The sequence below is a fragment of the Mya arenaria genome, chromosome 4 (genome assembly GCF_026914265.1).
Source record: "Mya arenaria isolate MELC-2E11 chromosome 4, ASM2691426v1".
Classification (NCBI taxonomy): Eukaryota; Metazoa; Mollusca; class Bivalvia; order Myida; family Myidae; genus Mya; species Mya arenaria.
This window is the reverse complement of record NC_069125.1, coordinates 10,073,148-10,090,956: the sequence shown is the minus strand read 5'-3', so window position 1 is coordinate 10,090,956 and position 17,809 is coordinate 10,073,148. Positions and strand designations below refer to the sequence as shown.

Here is a 17,809-nt window from a genome sequence, read left to right as displayed (position 1 = left end):
TTTGGACATTCACGCACAAAAATGAACCGAAATTATATAATTGTAATATGCTTGTAAATCATTTCATATGTATCGAGCAAATAATAACTCACAATAGCAGCACGGAACAATTTTCTATAGGTGTCAGACGGTTATCATAGGAGCAACCGTGCCTGTGTACGCTACTGTTTCTGATTATATCAGCGACATCAAGAAGTAAATGATAAGGTACCTCCTCTTAGCAATATTTTATAAAGATTCTTCTAGAAAGCTGAATTAAAAAAAAACAACATTTTACCAACTACACATCACTGTACCATGCTGTAATTACCATGTCCCTAATGCTACTTACAATGGTGTTGCTTTAAATGTATACGCGTACCCAGAATTAAATTATACTCTGGAAAGAACTAACCATTGTACGGTGATATCTAGAGGAACCGTGCACGTGTGGATTGCCCAAACAGGCGAATAAATTAGTTGATGGTATCACTATATACAGTGCTCTAATCCATCTTACTTTTTGTAATGTTATGCATGAATATATTTACGGCTATTGTAAATAATTGTTCAAATAGTGTACCTCATAATTAAGAGCTTTTATTTCCAGGTCACCAGGTCTTTCTTATGTTTTGACATGTTATTAATTCATGCCAGAATATAGCTCGTTGAGCGTTGAGCTAATGGGTTTTTTTAGCGTATACCCGACATTATATAAAGATTCTTGTATCTTGAATATTGTAGTATAGGCGGATCCAGGAATTGATGTTAGAGGGGCCGGAAGTTTTCGCTCCAAGTGAGCCCCTCTCCTCCGATGCCGAAATATGTTTGGCTACTTACAAACTAATTTGATGCATTTTGATGTATTGATCAATGGATATTATTTAATCATCTTGCCATTTAATGTTCAATGGGGCAATATGATGGGGTTCGCACGCCGGTTGTAGGGGCTAAGTTCCTGTGTGCTAAGCATTTCTGTCACACAGCCTTCTTCCTTTGTCTTGTAGTTGCTTAGGATGAAGCGTGCTCCTAGGCGGTGATTTTTTTCTAGTTTATCAATAGCTTTCTTCAGGTATGGGTCCCATATAATTGAGCCATATTTTAATTGAGATCTTACGAATGCGATAAAGGCGGTTTTCCGGCATTCTGGTGGACAATGTTTCAAGTAACGACGAAGGAATCCAAGTGTAGAGTCTGCCTTTTTGCAGATGATTGCTATGTGGTTAGACCATGTTAAGTCATTTAATATAAGTAATCCAAGGTAAAGGTTTGAGTCCACGTGTTTTAGTATTGTATTGTCAAGTTCATAAAAGTGTGATGATTTTACTTTTGACACTTTGACACACAGAATATAACACTTTTTAGCATTGAATTTCATGCCCAATGTGGATGCCCACTTTTCTAGTTCCGATAAATCTGCCTGGAGTTGAATGTGGTCTGAGGTGTTCTTTATCAGTCGATACAGCAAACAATCATCTGCAAAGGTTCGAACCTGTGACTGGACGCTCAATGGCAGATTTATATGGCAGAGAAACATCAGCGGTCCTAGGACTGTTCCTTGTGGTACTCCTGAGTCTACGTGAATGCCCCTTGAGTTTATACCTTCCAACACTACATTCATGGACCGGTCTTTCAAGAAAGATGACAACCACGTCAGGAGATGGCCTTTTATCCCGTAATGCGACATCTTCTGCAGTAGGAGATCATGGGGCACAGTGTCGAATGCCTTGCTAAAGTCAAGTATAGCTATGTCCATTTGATGTTTCTTTTAAAAGGGTTTCAGGAGGTCATGTAAGGTGACCATGCACCAACTGCGTTCCAGTGGAGAATCCAGATCTAAAGCCATGGTTTAGTGATGTTAATACATTATGTTTTTCAAATTGTTTTAGTAGGTGGCTACAGATAATATGTTCTAATATTTTGCAAGTTACCGATGTAAGGCTCTCTGGTCGATAGTTCTCAGCTGTATGTGTGTCGCCCTTCTTGAACACAGGGGTAATGTTTGCGTTTCTCCAGTCCAGGGGAAGATCACCGCTGTTTAAAGAGTGTTGGAATATCATTCTCAAGCCTGTTGATAGTTCATTTGCACAGTTCTTTAATACTATATTAGGTATGTTGTCTGGTCCTACTGCTTTTGATGTGTTAATATTTTCAAGTTGTTTCTTTACTCCTTTCGATGTTATCTAGAGGTGAGATACGTTGGGGTAGGAGTTTCTATTTAAAAGTTCGGGTGTAGTTGTTTCATTGCTTTAAGTGAATACTGATTGGAACTGATCAATTAAAATTTCTGCTTTCCCTTGGCGTCCGATAACAAGTTATACCTTTCTTTTTCAGAGGGGCCGACACCAATGTTGTTGTTGTTTTTCTGCATTTCTTAACTTAACAATAATTTTCAATCATTTTTATTCAAATCATGTATTGTACATTTTAAGTGTATAATACAAGGTTAAATTCATGTGAATAGGTTCGTGTGATCATCACGCTTTAAATGCCAGCTTTTCGTTCGGAGATCAATTTTGATAATAAATTTTAGTTAGATGTAACCTTTGGTAAGGGGGAGGAACTGCGATCGAAAAATGGCGGCCATCGGAAAGGAAAGTAGCCGGTTGTATCAAGAAATATATATTCCCGGTGTAGGCTCAAACAAATGGAAAGAAATTACATTAAATACAGGTATATAATAATAGTATGCATACATGATTGCTATTTCAAAGGCTTAACTGCAATGATATAAGTCCTACATGCATGCAATAATGCGGATTCATCGCGAAAATATGTGACATTGAAGGTTAAATTTAAAATATCTACGATAGTTTTTGTCCTTTAGGAACTTTTGTTAGAATCAATGTTGAAAATAGTAATGTGACAAGCCAGCACTGGTATGAACGTTGTGTTCTGGAAACTGGCGTGAGTTGCCATGTAGAATACATTAAAGAACTGACGCAGTCAAGGAACTATGACTATGTATTTTGCACTCTTTCTGTTAACTTTCTACTTCTATTATTCTGTCATTGGATGTGCTTACTTCTTATATGTTTTAACTTTTTTTCTGGCCACTAGCCAAAAAGCTATGATCAATGATGACAGTGTTTTGTATAATGTAGAGGCATTGTTGCGCTATATCACAGTATCATTATTATGCACTAGTCTAAAATAATAGACGTGTTATATGGGATTCTTCCAATCCCTAATGTCTAAACGGGAATGTGCAAAAAACGGGGGTGTTTTAAAAATATTGAAATTGTTTTAAGTGAAGTATTTTATGGTTGAAATTGATCATAAAGAGTTATATTCATATTTTACCATGTAAGTGAAATGTTATTTTGCACTAAACAAGCATTTAATCAGAGCTCATCCTAGACAGAAATTTTGAGAGAAGTGAGAACGGGGGAGGGTGCGGGAGGGGGGTTCCCCCTCCTGTAGGTCGGAAAATTTTGAGATTTTAATTGTCAAATGGTGGGTTCTGGTGTGTCCTGGACAACTTTTCTATGCATTTAAATAGGTGTTTAAATTGTTTTTAAAATAGTCATACTGGTTGTTTTTAGTTGGAATTAATTTGTTGTATACACCTTTAAAAAGAAGTCAAGATTTTATTACATGCAAACGGTTAACCCATCATGCACACATACATATATATCAGAATTTAAATACATGATGGCATCTTGTAACTCAGTTACACTCTTGTTTGATGTGTAAGAGGGTGAGGGCCCATTCATGAGATGGCCAAGATCAGCACCTATGGCCCTGGCAAGCTGGAGGTGGTACTGAAATTCCTCCTTGGGGAGCTCCCGCTTAGCCAGGTGGTAGGCATTCTTAAGGAGCTTGGGGTCAAGCTTGTCATCCTTGGACAGTTTGGCCAGTACGATTTTCCTCATGGCTTCCTGGGAACGCAGAACTGTCTCTCCAAGGCGGCCTTGTGCTGATTATCTGAAAAATATTTTGCTGAAAATACACATATTTCTTTAAAAATATGTCACAGTATCTCATCATTTTCAGCTGTCATTTAAAATAATTTGGGCATATATTACAACATGTTTTAAAATATATAAAACCAGACACCTTAAAATTAATACCACTTTGAATTGATTTATCTGCGGACTAAGCAATGCTTCTATTGTTTTAATAAATACTTACACAAGCCATGTCTCTGATGATTGGTTGTTTTTGCTGGTTGGTCATGTCCAAGGGCTTAGGCGTTGTCCAACTTAGCACATCTACAAACTTCGCAGTGCCATTTTTTATCTGCATCTTGTTTGTACCAACTGAAATTATTTTGATAATTTAACTTTTTGAATGATTTCTTATTTGAACTGTCGATCATGTCATCACTATCAATATCGTCAGCTTTACGTTTCAGGCCTGGGGAATCCCGCAGAAGCCACGTAGAAAGCATGATTACTATTAAACCGAATGCAAAATATCTCATATATAGAATATTGATGTGAACCGATTGAAGAAAAAATAATGGAAACATTTCTGAAATAAAAAAAACAACAAACCTGGAACTGTGATTCGCACTTGCCCTTCTCGCTAACTTCGCAGTAATCACACCCAGTTAAGTTCATTTGTCATCAGTGCACATCATTTAAACCGCTATTGTCATAAATTATAAATCCTAATTGGCCCAAATTGAATTTTACAAACATCGGCAAGTGTAAATATTAATCCCTTACAATTTTATTACATCGATGACGTAGCGCATGTACACAAAGTCAATGGTGCAAACACGTGCCTCGATTGAATAAAACAAGCGTTCTCATTGGCCGAAGTCAAAGGAGCATATTTACTAGGTTTAACACGATTGGCTGTTTGTCAATCGAGCTGACAGGCGGAAGGCGGAGTCGCTCTGTTTTGACAAGCATTAGTTCTTAGCGATATCGACTTTTTGATCTTTGAAAAAGTCGGCGAAGTTGACTTCGCTTTGATCTTAGAAAATAGCGAAGTTGCCGCGGGCAGGGCGACTTAATCGCCTAAGTCGCCTGATAGGATGAGCCCTGTTTAATGCATTAAAACAAGTTGTTTACCTTTCCAATAAAACGAAAGTTGACTGACACAGACAACAATTATGCGAAGGGGAACAACTCGATACAATCGTAATAGCTCGGCCTCCTCCGACAAAGCTTCGAGATAGACCTTGTTGTACAATCGTAACAACTCGGCCATGGCCGAAATGTTCCGAGCGATTTAAAACTGTGCCCTAAAGCCTTGCAGGTGCCCTTCATGTATATATCGTTATGTTTGGAAAGAATGAAATGAAAAAAAGCTGTCAAACTCATAATTATAAGTTGGATATTTATTTTTTTTGTGTACGGAACTAATATAAAATAATATTATCTGGTAATATTGTTTGTTTTTATAATATTTTATATACGCTATATGCTTTAACCCGGAATCCTGATCGGAACAACTACCCACTTTTGATACCAAACAATTTGTACGTGAAGGATTTGCCATATCAAAAATCTAAAAAAAATCTGTCAACGTACAATTATTTGGACTATATTATGCACCAGTCAATTGTTACCACAGCCCCCCAGGGGTATACCAGGGATAGCCGTGGTGCCGGGTGAATCGGTGGTTTTGTCTTCGTGCCAAATATAGCGGGGAATGGGCCTTACCTAGTGTCCCTGGGGTGCAGGGCATTTGGCGGGGGTTTTACCAACAGTTCGTCTCCGCAGGGTGTGGATTTTGCCCGGGCTTGGCTGGACAGAAAGTCAAAGTCCCTGCTATTCCCCGGACCTGGGGGGGCCGTGGTTACAATTGGCTGGTGCATTATGTGGGAGCACTCGTTAGACCTTACTTGAGAAACACCTTAACCCAAATAGACGGATAGACCTAGTTGGTTTTATCTGTTAACATTGTTGAATAGGATTTGTTTCATAGAGCTTGATAGCTATTAGCTTAAGCAACTTAAGTAAGTTTTTATTTGTCCCAAGAAACTCCATCAGCCTGTTAATGCTGCAAGATAAAATTCCACCCTGGAGCTTAGAATAATTGGTTTGATTTTAAGGAAATAAATTCTTTTCTTAAAACTTTTCATTCAATAGATCAATGTGACATAGATATATCAAGTTCATGATCATTTGATGAGTTTGGATATTAGCTTAAGCCTTACTTACCTTCAGAACTTTACAGTGTTGAAAATGCCAGTGATTAGTATAAAGGAGTTATCATTGTTTTAGGGGCCTCTGCTAGTACTCTGCAAGATATCAAGGTTGCAGAAAGCTGTGGAGGTTACACATACAAAAATGGTGGCTTGAATGATAGCTTCACAAGGAACAGATTTATATACTGGTAATATAATCTAACATTTATCTTCTTAAATATATACTATCTGAAACCGAGTTTCTCTTTAATGCATCAAAATATGTAAAGAATACAAATCAGGGAAGGACTCATCTTTTACATATGCAGATGAGCCCCAATAATAGTTAAAAAAGTGAATTTAATACTAATAGCATTCAGTTTTTATTCTCGCTAAAGTCGCTCTCAGAAATACAATATTTGGGTCAGTTATATAGAAAGTAATGTTAAAAAATTGTAGCTCATCATGTCTTTTATAAATTGTTCATTTGATTTTCAAATGACCAATGTTGATGAAGCTAAATCTGGTTTAATTTCTTACTTTGTATAGTATTTACTGAATGATATGTATTTCTATTTCTTCAGGAAAGCCAATGGTGATATTCTTGAGCTGATCGAGGAGAGCCTTGACCATGACCTGTACGCGTCGAAGGTCAAGTTTCACTTCCAGGACATGTCAATACTTGGAGGGGTCTCTGTGCATGAGTCACATGGTTATGTCATTGTTCTCGTGCCGACAGTTGCCAGCGTCCACAGACTCGTCTTTCCCCACCCCAGCAAACTTTACAGAAGGGTTGGTGTTATTATCATTATATTATATATTATATGATTCAAGTTTTAATGCATAAATGAAAACAAAATTGTTTAAAAAAAGAATCAACCATTTTTATATACAATACATCTTTGTAGAAAAAATGTTTAGTTAGATCTAGAACTTTTTTATAATTTTAGTGTCAAAAATAAATATTTTCAAGCACTAGCCCAAATTTCTTAATCTAATAAAAAATTATACTAACCAAACTCTATATAAATATTGAAATTTTCTTCCAGAACCTGCAAACATTATAACTAGTTTTTTTCCCTTCAGGCTGACAGTCATCGAAATTAGACTTTTGGATGAACAAGCCCAAATGCTTATACTATTGCTTGGCATCATATTTTTTAACAAGCCCTGCTATATAAAATTCAGAATTTGAGCAAGCCCGAAAGACATTTTACCTGTGCAGGGCTTGCGGGCTTGTGCTAATTTCGACCACTGGGCTGATGCAAATTTCAATTATTGATATGTATTGCTTAAACTGGGATTTCAGCATGTTATTTCCAGTAAAATTTATTAACTATTTTTTGCGTTTTGTCATAAAGCATTATCTCTTGTTACAGGAAGCTGGCTACATAGTACCGGACCAGCCTATCCCCTCCATTTTCCACGATGCTTCCATAACAAAATGCATGGACAGCAAGAATTCTCATATGTTGAATCCGGCAGGCACATTATCATCAGTGTTTACATGTGCGGGGTCGTTCTGCACACAGGAAGGGGAAGCTTTGTTCGCACTCGGGAACACTGCCGGCAACATTCTTCTTGTGAAGATGCCTCCTCTAGGCATGCAGGGTCTGTGCTCATGTTTTTATTTTGATGTTTTACTTTTCAACCAGTAATTTACACTTACAGGTAGGCCTGACAAAAATTATGTTTTGGTTTTTGTTACCGACCAGCCGTATTTTCAAGTCTCGACCCTATTTTATTTAGATATTTTTTTTGTAATATAAACAATTTGGCAATTCTATTTGTGCAAGTGTAACATGATGATACAGTTTACTTGTGTATTTTGCATTGAATGTCATGTAAGTTTCAGAAATAAGCTCAGAAAGACCATTTATTCAGTTCTAAAAGAATCATTAATGCTTGAAGTAAAGGTAAAAGTAAAAGTCAGATTTAGCAATGATCATAGATCAAAAGGTAACATACACTCTGTAGTGCTTTTAGGGTTGAAAATATGTAGAGTTGAAATCTGCTATGTATTTTTATTAAGATCCATTTACCATTAATTGGAAGTTGGTGATAACCTGTACTATCATCGGCAAAGTTTCAATTTTGGGATCAACCTTGTGACCCCCTGATTCAGAATCTGATAAGCTAACCACTCTGCCATTGACACAGATAAATGTCAAATTGATTTGTTTCAATATTTAGGATTTTATTTTCACACTGTGTTTTAAGCTCCTTACTTTTTGGGGCCTTTTGTGAAGATATTATTAATATTTGCTTGTAAATCACCATGGAACATAATTCGACAGGTATAGTCCAGCAGTTTGAACTCTGCCAAACATCTGTGATGCAAAAACTGTGGACGGGATTGGTTCCCTCAATGATGCGTGGTGGTCAGGAACCGGCACACACTGTGAGCAGCCTCGTTATTCAGGCTGTGAGCGGAGAGGCGTGTGTCTTCGCTATGTGCAAGGATAGCAGGCTACGGATCTGGTCCTGTAAGGTGAGTTGTCATTTCTAATTTACTTGTTCATATTTATTTGTGTTATGTGCATGTCATGAAGAAAAACATACAGAGTTACATAATTATTTGTTAAAAATTCCTTTGGGTGTTTGAAACAACGCAAACATTAAAAAGAAACCAACAAAAAAGCAGATGGTCATTGAGTGGTCATGGATTGTTTTAGGCATGTCAGCAATAACTTTTACATGATGTTAAGAAAGTTCCACCACTAAGGTTTTAATCTTTATCAGTTTGTCCCAATAATCCACTGAGAAAAAACAAACAAAATGTGTAATGTTCATTGTTGGCATCTGTCTATGAACAGCACTCTTGTTTCTGTTTCAGAGCCATGAATCTGTGCTGACATGTAACATACTGGACTTCACACCCGGTGCCATGCATAACCAACTTCCAGCAGGTACTTGGGCTATATTTTCATGATGTGTTTTAAGTGACATTCTTATTGATATTCAAAATCAATACATACACATGTTTAACAAACATCAATTTTGACTGATAAACCTTTAACTAATGCATTTATGGAATATTACTGATAACAAGATTGTAACCATGTATTTAATAGCAGAAAGTGCAAAACTATTATATGATTGGTGAATGATTAAAGATTTACTGTGGTCTACTGTCATTTCATTAAGTATTCACTACTTTGATATTCAAAATCAATACATACACATGTATAACAAACATCAATTTTGACTGATAAACCTTTAACTAATGCATTTATGGAATATTACTGATAACAAGATTGTAACCGTGTATTTAATAGCAGAAAGTGCAAAATTATTATATGATTGGTGAATGATTAAAGATTTACTGTGGTCTACTGTCATTTCATTAGGTAGCATTTTTTTCTGCACCTTGCCTTCAAATTAAACCGAGTATCCTCCATAAGAACCATTGTTTTCAACCTTTTTTCATCCTTTTTGGAATATTAAAAAAAACCATTATGAATTGTGGTAAGTCTTATCTGGGAGCAAGAGTGCATCTTGAACTGATGCACTTATCAACATTTTGCCCATTCTGTACAGGGGAGAGGGGTGGCACACGCATATGTTAAAGACTAACTCCAAATTGTGTTATATATATTCCAACCATGGAATTGGGGATGTTCCAGGGAACAAATTTATTTTTCAAAAAATCGTTCCAGGTCTCTCCTTGATGGCAGACTCGCAGAGCCTGTAAAAAGTCCTGCTGGTCAAAAATAAAAGTTTGATGTCACCTTTATTTACCCTTCCTAAAAAATGACCCCAAAGACAAAATGAAATGGAACTCAGGACCCTGCACTTTTAAACTGATATTGTTTATGTATTAAGTATCTTATTTTCTTTTTATCGCCTAGGTTCTGGACACAGCATCAGGAAGATCACCAGCAACAATAGTATGGATGTGAAGTTTGGGGTTCACCTCAACTTTCCAAATTCAAATCAGGTACTGTGTTCCTGAGTGTTTTAATTCCTAAAGGAATATAGCATTTGTTTAGGGCTATTCCATTTCATGCTACAATCCACACCAGGAAAGCACTTTCAAATTGGAAGATTTTTTTAACTTGTAGCTGGCATCGCAGACTTTGAGTTTTTACCAACCGGAAAAATCAATTTCCATCCTTTTGTTCTTTGTCTATTATAAATTTTACAAATATTTACCAACCCCGATCAATTTGGGCAAACTCTGTTATAACAAAAATGTATGGAAACCTTTCTGTATAGAATTTCTTTATTTTTCCATCCTGGGGTGAGCTTTATGTTGAAATGTTATCGCTTAGTGTTTGTAGTCAAAACAGAAAGTCTTGGACTTACATGTACATGCAGGAATTATTGGAAGATGGAAACAATGTTAATTTTACCCAGATATTATAAGATCAGTATGAGGTCTGTATTTCACTTGACATTAACACTATGAAATCATAGTTTCATTTTAATGCGTTGTTGACTATTTACAAACCCACGTGTTCCTTGTTTTCTCATCAGCTTAACAAACCTGTCTAATTGTTTTCCCATCTTTCAGCTATGCATCCTGCAGCCTCGTCTGACAACAAGTCGTCTACAAATCACTCATGTTGCCAGTGTGTTCGGTCCTCAGGTGTGTGTCTTGCATAGTTCAATTCATTTTGTAAAACCAGTCTATTGGTTTAAACTTATTTATTTAACAACTATCGGAAGAAAGTTATATTAAGTTGTGGTAAATCACCCTCATTGGCACAGTGTTGCACAAGAGTGTGGTCTTGTCTTGTGCGTGAAATCTGAATGCCCGGAGAAAATCCACTGAACAGGTTTGGTGACAGCCAAGAGAACTCACTTACTCACAGGCTGGGAACTGAACCAGGGATTACCACTGCGCTAAGCAGATAACTCATGGCTCCAATTTTCATAGAAAATGTGAGCTTTTGTGCCTCTGCTGATATCACTGAAACCAATAAAAGGTTGTGAAGATGGACAGTGCATTGACACTGTATAAATGCTGAAACTTGAGTATATGTCTTCTGTTCATGATTCTGTCTATCAAAAACCTATCGAAAACCTTTCCATTAATAAATTACAGCCACTTTTCAGATGTTATAATGAAAACTGCTTTTACCCCACCAGGAGGACTTGATTGACTTCTGTATGAGCAACACAACACTCGTTACCCTGTGGACAAGCTCGGAGGGCAGCCCAGTCGTCAGGACACTCAATTTTGGGTAAAAAAACATTGTATTACTGTGGGGTAAAATATCCTTAAAGATGCACTCTTACTCCCACATAAGATTTACCACAATTAATACTATTGTTTTTGTTTTATTCCAAAAAGGATAAATAAATGTTGAAAACAATGGTTCTTATGAAGAATACCAAGTTTATTTTTTTAACTCACTTCATAAGTGTTGAGACTATTTAGAAAAAGAGCATTAAGCAGTAAACTAAGTAAAAAAAACAACATCTGGGATTGACTTTATCTCATTTTTAATCTGATAAGCTGCTATAATTTATTTGAGAAAGATTGCTCAAGAAATTAACCCTAGTCTTTTTCTTTTGGGGAAAAACAGTTTTACTTTTTGCAAAATCAGTGCCAGAATCGTTCTTAGTAAAGCATTAAATCCTTCATCTCTTTGTAGACGTAAATGTCATGTTAATTCTGTGTTAACTCATGTTAAGCGAGTCTGTTTCTTGTATTTGTTGTCAGAAACAATACACACAATTATTACAAGACCCATAACTCTGGCTTTCATAATAATCAGGTTATTCCCCTTGTTCGGGGTTCTCAATAGTTTCGGTAGAACCGTCTCAAATAGTAAAGTAACCGACCAGCTTCTACTTATTCTACTGAAAATTCATTTAGTTTTCCAAATTTGAACCGGCCCTATTGCCATTTGAACAGTCCATTTTGGCCGGCAGCCGGTTCTTTTTGAGAACACTGCTTGTTTGGCTAAACAAATAATACAACAGACAATTGTTGGGACTCGCTCCATCATGCTTTTGTTAACTGCAATAACTGGTTATTAACAAGGTTTTAAATGAGATAAAAGAACAAAATTTCCTTATTTTTAGTGAGGATGGTCCTGGCCAGTGGGTTGAAGCGCTGCTTCAGGTGCCAGAGATGGCTGAGTTGCCTGTGCCCGCCCACAAGGACCCACGGGAAGTCTACCTCCAACACATCTTCCAGCCTGGCAGGTTCTCACGGGAAGACATTAGGAAAGCTCTCAATGTAAGAAAATGACACAAGTTGCTTATTGAAATTCAAGGGATATGATTTGTTGGTGGATTTATTAAGATCAGATGGTTCTAGGGATCAAAACTTCTCTCCGAAATGGTTACGGCCCTTTAGCTCCCAGTTCAATTACATCCCTTGAAACTTTTATATCACCCAAAATTTAACATTTTTAGCATCTGTGTGACCTTAAGATTTAACATTTTTAGCATCTGCTTTAACTTCTTATGTTTTTGACTTTGGTCCTTTATTAAGGAATAAATTATTTGATTTCAACTTACCCAGTTCAGAAATCTTGTACACATTTTCAATTTTAATAACCTGTCAATATATACTGTAACCATCAACAATGTTTTTATGCAGATGGTGATTAACCTATTTATTGATTTGTTTTTTTGTGGGCACAATGTCAGTAAGTTCATGTTAATGTAGGATTATTGCTTTATTCAGTGGTCTTAATTAACACAAGCCTGCAAGCCCTGCACTTGTAAAATGTCTTCCGGGCTTGCTCAAATTCTGAATTTTATAAAGCAGGGCTTTTTAAAAAAATTGATGCCAAGCAACAGTATAAGAATTCGGGCTTGTTCATCCAAAAATCTAATTTCAATGACTGTATAATGCAAAACATTGTTAATGAAAAAAACTGTTACCATCACTTTTGAGTAAAATCTATATTTCTTGACATATTACCATTTTTACATTCTATAGAATTGTAACTCTATCCCACAGCTTCAGGTGTATAGCCGGTCACTTGACCCAAATGTTGTCGGAGAGGCGGCACTCAATGTAAACACACTCAGACAGGACGTAACCATTGCCGTGGAAACAGAGGTAGGTGAACTAACAGATAGCAGGGTTCTAAAAGTTCAATACTAACCCTGATATCAGAATTGACTATTGTACATTTGTAACAATTGTTTTTTGCTTTGACATTGGCTTCAAAAACAATAGGAAGTGAAATGAATATAAATAACTTTGAAAACAGTTTGGAAATGGATCTAAGCCACTTTAATACCCTGCTATGGGCATGAATCCCTCATACTGAAACAGTTCCCTGGTTATTTTTCAGGATTGACAATTATCAGCTGTTAAAACCCATCAGATATAAATTTAGAACAGGGTCTAATGTACATTATGGTCGTCCATGTTAACTTAGCTCATATGGGTGGAGTGTTATAAGCTCCGTAGTTTTGTCAATTACTTCTTGATGTATTGATTTCAATATCGGCCACCAGGATTTTTTTAGGTATTTTTAGACCTTTCCCCTTGCAATTGGGAATTTTCATGTCAGTATTCACAAATTTGAGATTCTTTTTATAAATAATTATGTTAGTAGTGGACACTCAAATGCTCTGTTTAACCATTTATTTGTGGGCTTTGAGAACTACAGCAACAACAAACTACAGTTTTTTAAATGGAATTTCTTCTCAGTCCGAGTCGAATTTCATTTTAATGGGAAAACCCTATACTTTTCGGCATTGGGAATTATACAATATATTGGTTATAAAAATAGCTATGGTTCAGATTGGAATATACCCCCACTTCAAATTGTTATATGTCCCATAATTTACATTGTTACTTTTCCCTTGCTTCAGATCCGCAGTGCGGCTGTTGACTATGAAATGGAAGAAGAGGAATATTACCAGCTGCAGCTCGACCAGTGGACCAAGTTCTATTCTTGTCTTATTCAGTACCATGAGGTATTGTGTTTTAATTTGTTCTGATTTTGCTTGTTAACATATTTCTCTTGATTTAACTTAATGTGAAGAAAATAGCATCTGAATATTTTGATTAAATTGTACAATTAATTGGCCAATCAATTGAATGGAATCACTGAGACATATTTAAGGATAAGAACTGTATTGAACACTGGGCCAAAATCTTCCTCAGCCGCAGAACAGATATATTTTTTAAAATAGTCGGAAACACCTCAATAAGGGCTCAAACCGGTTTCTCCTACTGTTTATTGTAGCGGATATAGCTGATAGAGTCATGCCTGAGTCTTATTCCGGGTTGAAACCAGTAATAGTATGCATTTTGAGAGGCCCAGAGACAATGCCCTTTATCAAGCTTTAACAGTGAGAGGCCTCGCATCCACTTCTTTACGTCACTGTCTGTTACTTTATATGATATGTCATTAGATTTAATGAAGAAAGAGTAGACTTTGTGTTATAAATTACTTAAGGATGTAAAGTTCTATAGTTACTTGTAAATTCATATTTGACTATTTCAGGTCGGTGGAAAATTAAAGGGATTGTTTTGTGACAGTGTTTCTGGACTTGTAGCTATGATACGGAAGGTAACAATTTTACACTTACTTCACTTTTAAATGAAGTGGATTGATATCTGTTATATTTAAAGATGCACTCTTACTCCCAAATTAGATTTAACACAATTAATAATATTGTTTTAATATTCCAAAAAGGATGAATAAATGTCGAAAACAATTGTTCTTATGAAGAATACTGTGCTTAATTTGAAGGAAGTGTGCATTTCTACCTTATGAGACTATAGTAGACCATAGTAAATCTTTGAGCATTTACCAATCATTTAATATTTTTGCGCGTTCTGCTATTAAATTCACGGTTACAATCTTGTTGTCAGTAGTAAATATTTTCCATAAATGCATTATTTAGTAAGTAGTTTAAGGTTTATCAGTCAAAATTTATGTTTGTATGTATTGATTTTGAATAAGAGTGTCACTTTAACAGTTGAATTTGATTACAGAAATACTGTAATCATTTTTAATTGGCAATAATACAAACAGTATTACCAGTGTTCCAAATTTCATCTCTAGTTAAGTAAATTGTACAAATGAGAATATATCTATTCCCAGGGCTTGGTTACATACCTGAAGTAAAGGAGATATTTTAGGGGATTAAACATCAGGCCTTATAACTTGTAACTCATAAATGCTCTTTGTATTCCATTCCCAGGGCTGTATTATTTAAGTGAGGCCTCTAGGGTTGGAAGCGGAGATGTATTGTTGGGGATTTGAAACCAGACCTGACAACTCGTAACTCATAAATGCTCTTTGTATCCATTCCCAAGACTGCGTTACTTACCTGAGGCCGTGTGATCCAGTAGAGATCTATTGTGGGGGATTAAATACCAGTCCTGACAACTTGTGACTCAAAAATTCTCTTTGTATCCATTCGCTGGGCTTTGTTACTTACCTGAGGCCGTGTGATCCAGTAGAGATCTATTGTGGGGGATAAAACACCAGGCCTGACAACTTGTAACTCATAAATGCTCTTTGTATCCATTCCCAGGGCTGCGTTACATACCTGAGGCCGTGTGATCCAGTAGAGGAGGTCTATTGTGGAGGGTTGAACACCGGGCCTGACAACTTCCTGACTGCAATCAACTCCCAGGGTACTACATAGCATTTCGATTTTTATGCCCCCACAAAGTGGCGGCATATAGGGTTGCCCTTGTCCGTACGTACGTCTGTCTGTCTGTACGTACGTACGTCCCGAAGATTGTTTCCGATCTAATTCTTGAAAACCGTTTGTCCAATCCTCACCAAACTTTAAACACATGTTTGTGACCATAATATCTTGATCAAGTTCGATAGTCATGGAAATCGCTTTAGTCATTTAGGAGTTACGGCCCTTTTTTGCCAAAAATACTTCAAAAATATATGTTTCCAATCTAATTCTTGAAAACTGTTTGTCCAATCCTCACCAAACTTTAAACACATGTTTGTGACCATAATATCTTGATCAAGTTCGATAGCCATGGAAATCGCTTTTGTCATTTAGGAGTTACGGCCCTTTTTTGCCAAAAATACTTCAAAAATATATGTTTCCAATCTAATTCTTGAAAAGTATGTGTCCAATGTGGATCCAACAAGTTTTTTCCTGCCTGAATGGCGCCATATAACCTATACAGTCTTGCGATGCCGTAAAACCCAACTCAACTCAACTTATCCTATATGTGCAGATTATCCTGAATAATCATTATGGCTTATTTTCTGTGACAAAAAATCGAAGTGGGGGCATCCGTGTCCTATGGACACATTTCTAGTTATTGTGGTGGAAGTTTTTGATGTTTCATGCTCCGTTTAATCTGTACATTTTATGCTAATGAGAAAATTATGGACAAGTTTTATTCATACCTTATCATCAGGATGATGAGCTGAGATTTAGGACCAGCTTATATCCATTATTTATATCACGCAAAATAAAATTGAATTGTAGCGGCCGCTACAGTATCACCAAAGGGAATAACTAACGCGAGATCTTGAAAGATTTCTCTCGTTTCTGCCAAGAATAAAATCTCGTTGAGAACGATGACATGCAAATGTATCCGAATGTCTTAGAAACGGCATCATGTAGCTAGGTAGAAAGAACTATTTCTTAGCAAATAATTTGAAATATATTTATGCAAACATAATTGCTATCATAGTGAGTGCATAATTTTACTGTCTGTCTACTATATAAAAACATAAGCATTTGCATTAGAAGCATCATGATGTTGCATTTCAGACGTAGATTTGAAGCGAGATCTTGAACTAGTGAGTGAGGCTTTGAAGGCCATCAGCCTGGAAATGAGCGATCTATCAGCACAGTTTGAGCAGGAACTCTCAACCAATCAGAACCTCGAGGCGATCGCTAGGCAACTGGTCGATACAGTGGTCCTCAATCATGAGTAGGTGGTCTGAACTCTCTTGACTGTGAACAGTTTTGTGTGTCGTCTGTTTACAAACAAATGTGAAAAAGATGTATATTGCATCAAAATTAAAAAAATAATTTTGGCATCTACTTTTATTGTGCGACTTAAAGTATCTTAAAACTGGTGATGCTGAAGTGTACATGTGGGAAAGAAACCTTTTTTGAATGTTCAGGTTTTTATTTAATTTGGCCAAATAACATATTCATTATATTGATGTATTGATGCTTTCATAATACACTTTATTCTCTCTGCCCTTTCAGCATTGAAAACACTGATGTTCCGTCGGTATCTACAAGTCTCCGTCTGATACACAACTTCCCTGCTGTGGTGAGAGCGGTGTTGGAATATGTCGACCTTTCAACCCCAGCAGATGAAGATATTATGCAGGAACAAGGTTTGTTAGAAAGTGGTTAAATGATTGTGTTTTCTGTAGTACAGGCCTAGTTTAAGGAATGTTTGGCATGATAATCCTCTGCTGTGCATCTCCTCTTTATTGCACTGATGTCAGAGCAGGGACCATTTTCCTGTGTATTCGTTTATTGGCTCACGGCCATTTAGGGTCCATTTCTATAATAAAACTTCCAAAACTGCACAGCAGGATACTCAGATCAGAGATCTGATAAGAGGGATCAAGGCAAGTAGATTATGATCAATAAACAGAGATTGTGTACTGTACACAGTTTTTTGGGGGGTGGGGTGGGGGTTGGGGTCACTTATAGAAGGCTGAAACTAGGCCTTTAAGATCACATTTAGATGTTTATACCATGTATGAGAGTCTTTCCTTTGTATATGTCTGTCATTCAACTCCCATATCAGAATGGACTTACAAGTAGGCGGGGCTTAACTGTTCAATTACTAGCAAGCAGATAAAT

The 17,809-nt window shown here is 36.6% G+C and overlaps 1 protein-coding gene across 1 annotated transcript in view; it reads left to right on the top strand.

The window, feature by feature from the left end:
• The first annotated feature begins 2,545 nt into the window (after positions 1-2,545).
• LOC128232399 (nuclear pore complex protein Nup160-like) overlaps positions 2,546-17,809 on the top strand; it is a 31,602-nt gene continuing 16,338 nt past the window's right edge. Inside the window, exons 1-16 of the mRNA XM_052945917.1 lie at positions 2,546-2,652; positions 6,162-6,273; positions 6,649-6,856; positions 7,444-7,675; positions 8,362-8,555; positions 8,901-8,973; positions 9,916-10,004; positions 10,581-10,655; positions 11,159-11,253; positions 12,101-12,257; positions 12,990-13,091; positions 13,856-13,960; positions 14,494-14,559; positions 15,533-15,635; positions 16,751-16,913; positions 17,198-17,331. Of these exons, the coding sequence (XP_052801877.1) occupies positions 2,556-2,652; positions 6,162-6,273; positions 6,649-6,856; positions 7,444-7,675; positions 8,362-8,555; positions 8,901-8,973; positions 9,916-10,004; positions 10,581-10,655; positions 11,159-11,253; positions 12,101-12,257; positions 12,990-13,091; positions 13,856-13,960; positions 14,494-14,559; positions 15,533-15,635; positions 16,751-16,913; positions 17,198-17,331 (2,005 nt within the window). The 5' untranslated portion in view covers positions 2,546-2,555. The remainder of the gene's footprint in view (positions 2,653-6,161; positions 6,274-6,648; positions 6,857-7,443; positions 7,676-8,361; positions 8,556-8,900; positions 8,974-9,915; positions 10,005-10,580; positions 10,656-11,158; positions 11,254-12,100; positions 12,258-12,989; positions 13,092-13,855; positions 13,961-14,493; positions 14,560-15,532; positions 15,636-16,750; positions 16,914-17,197; positions 17,332-17,809) is intronic.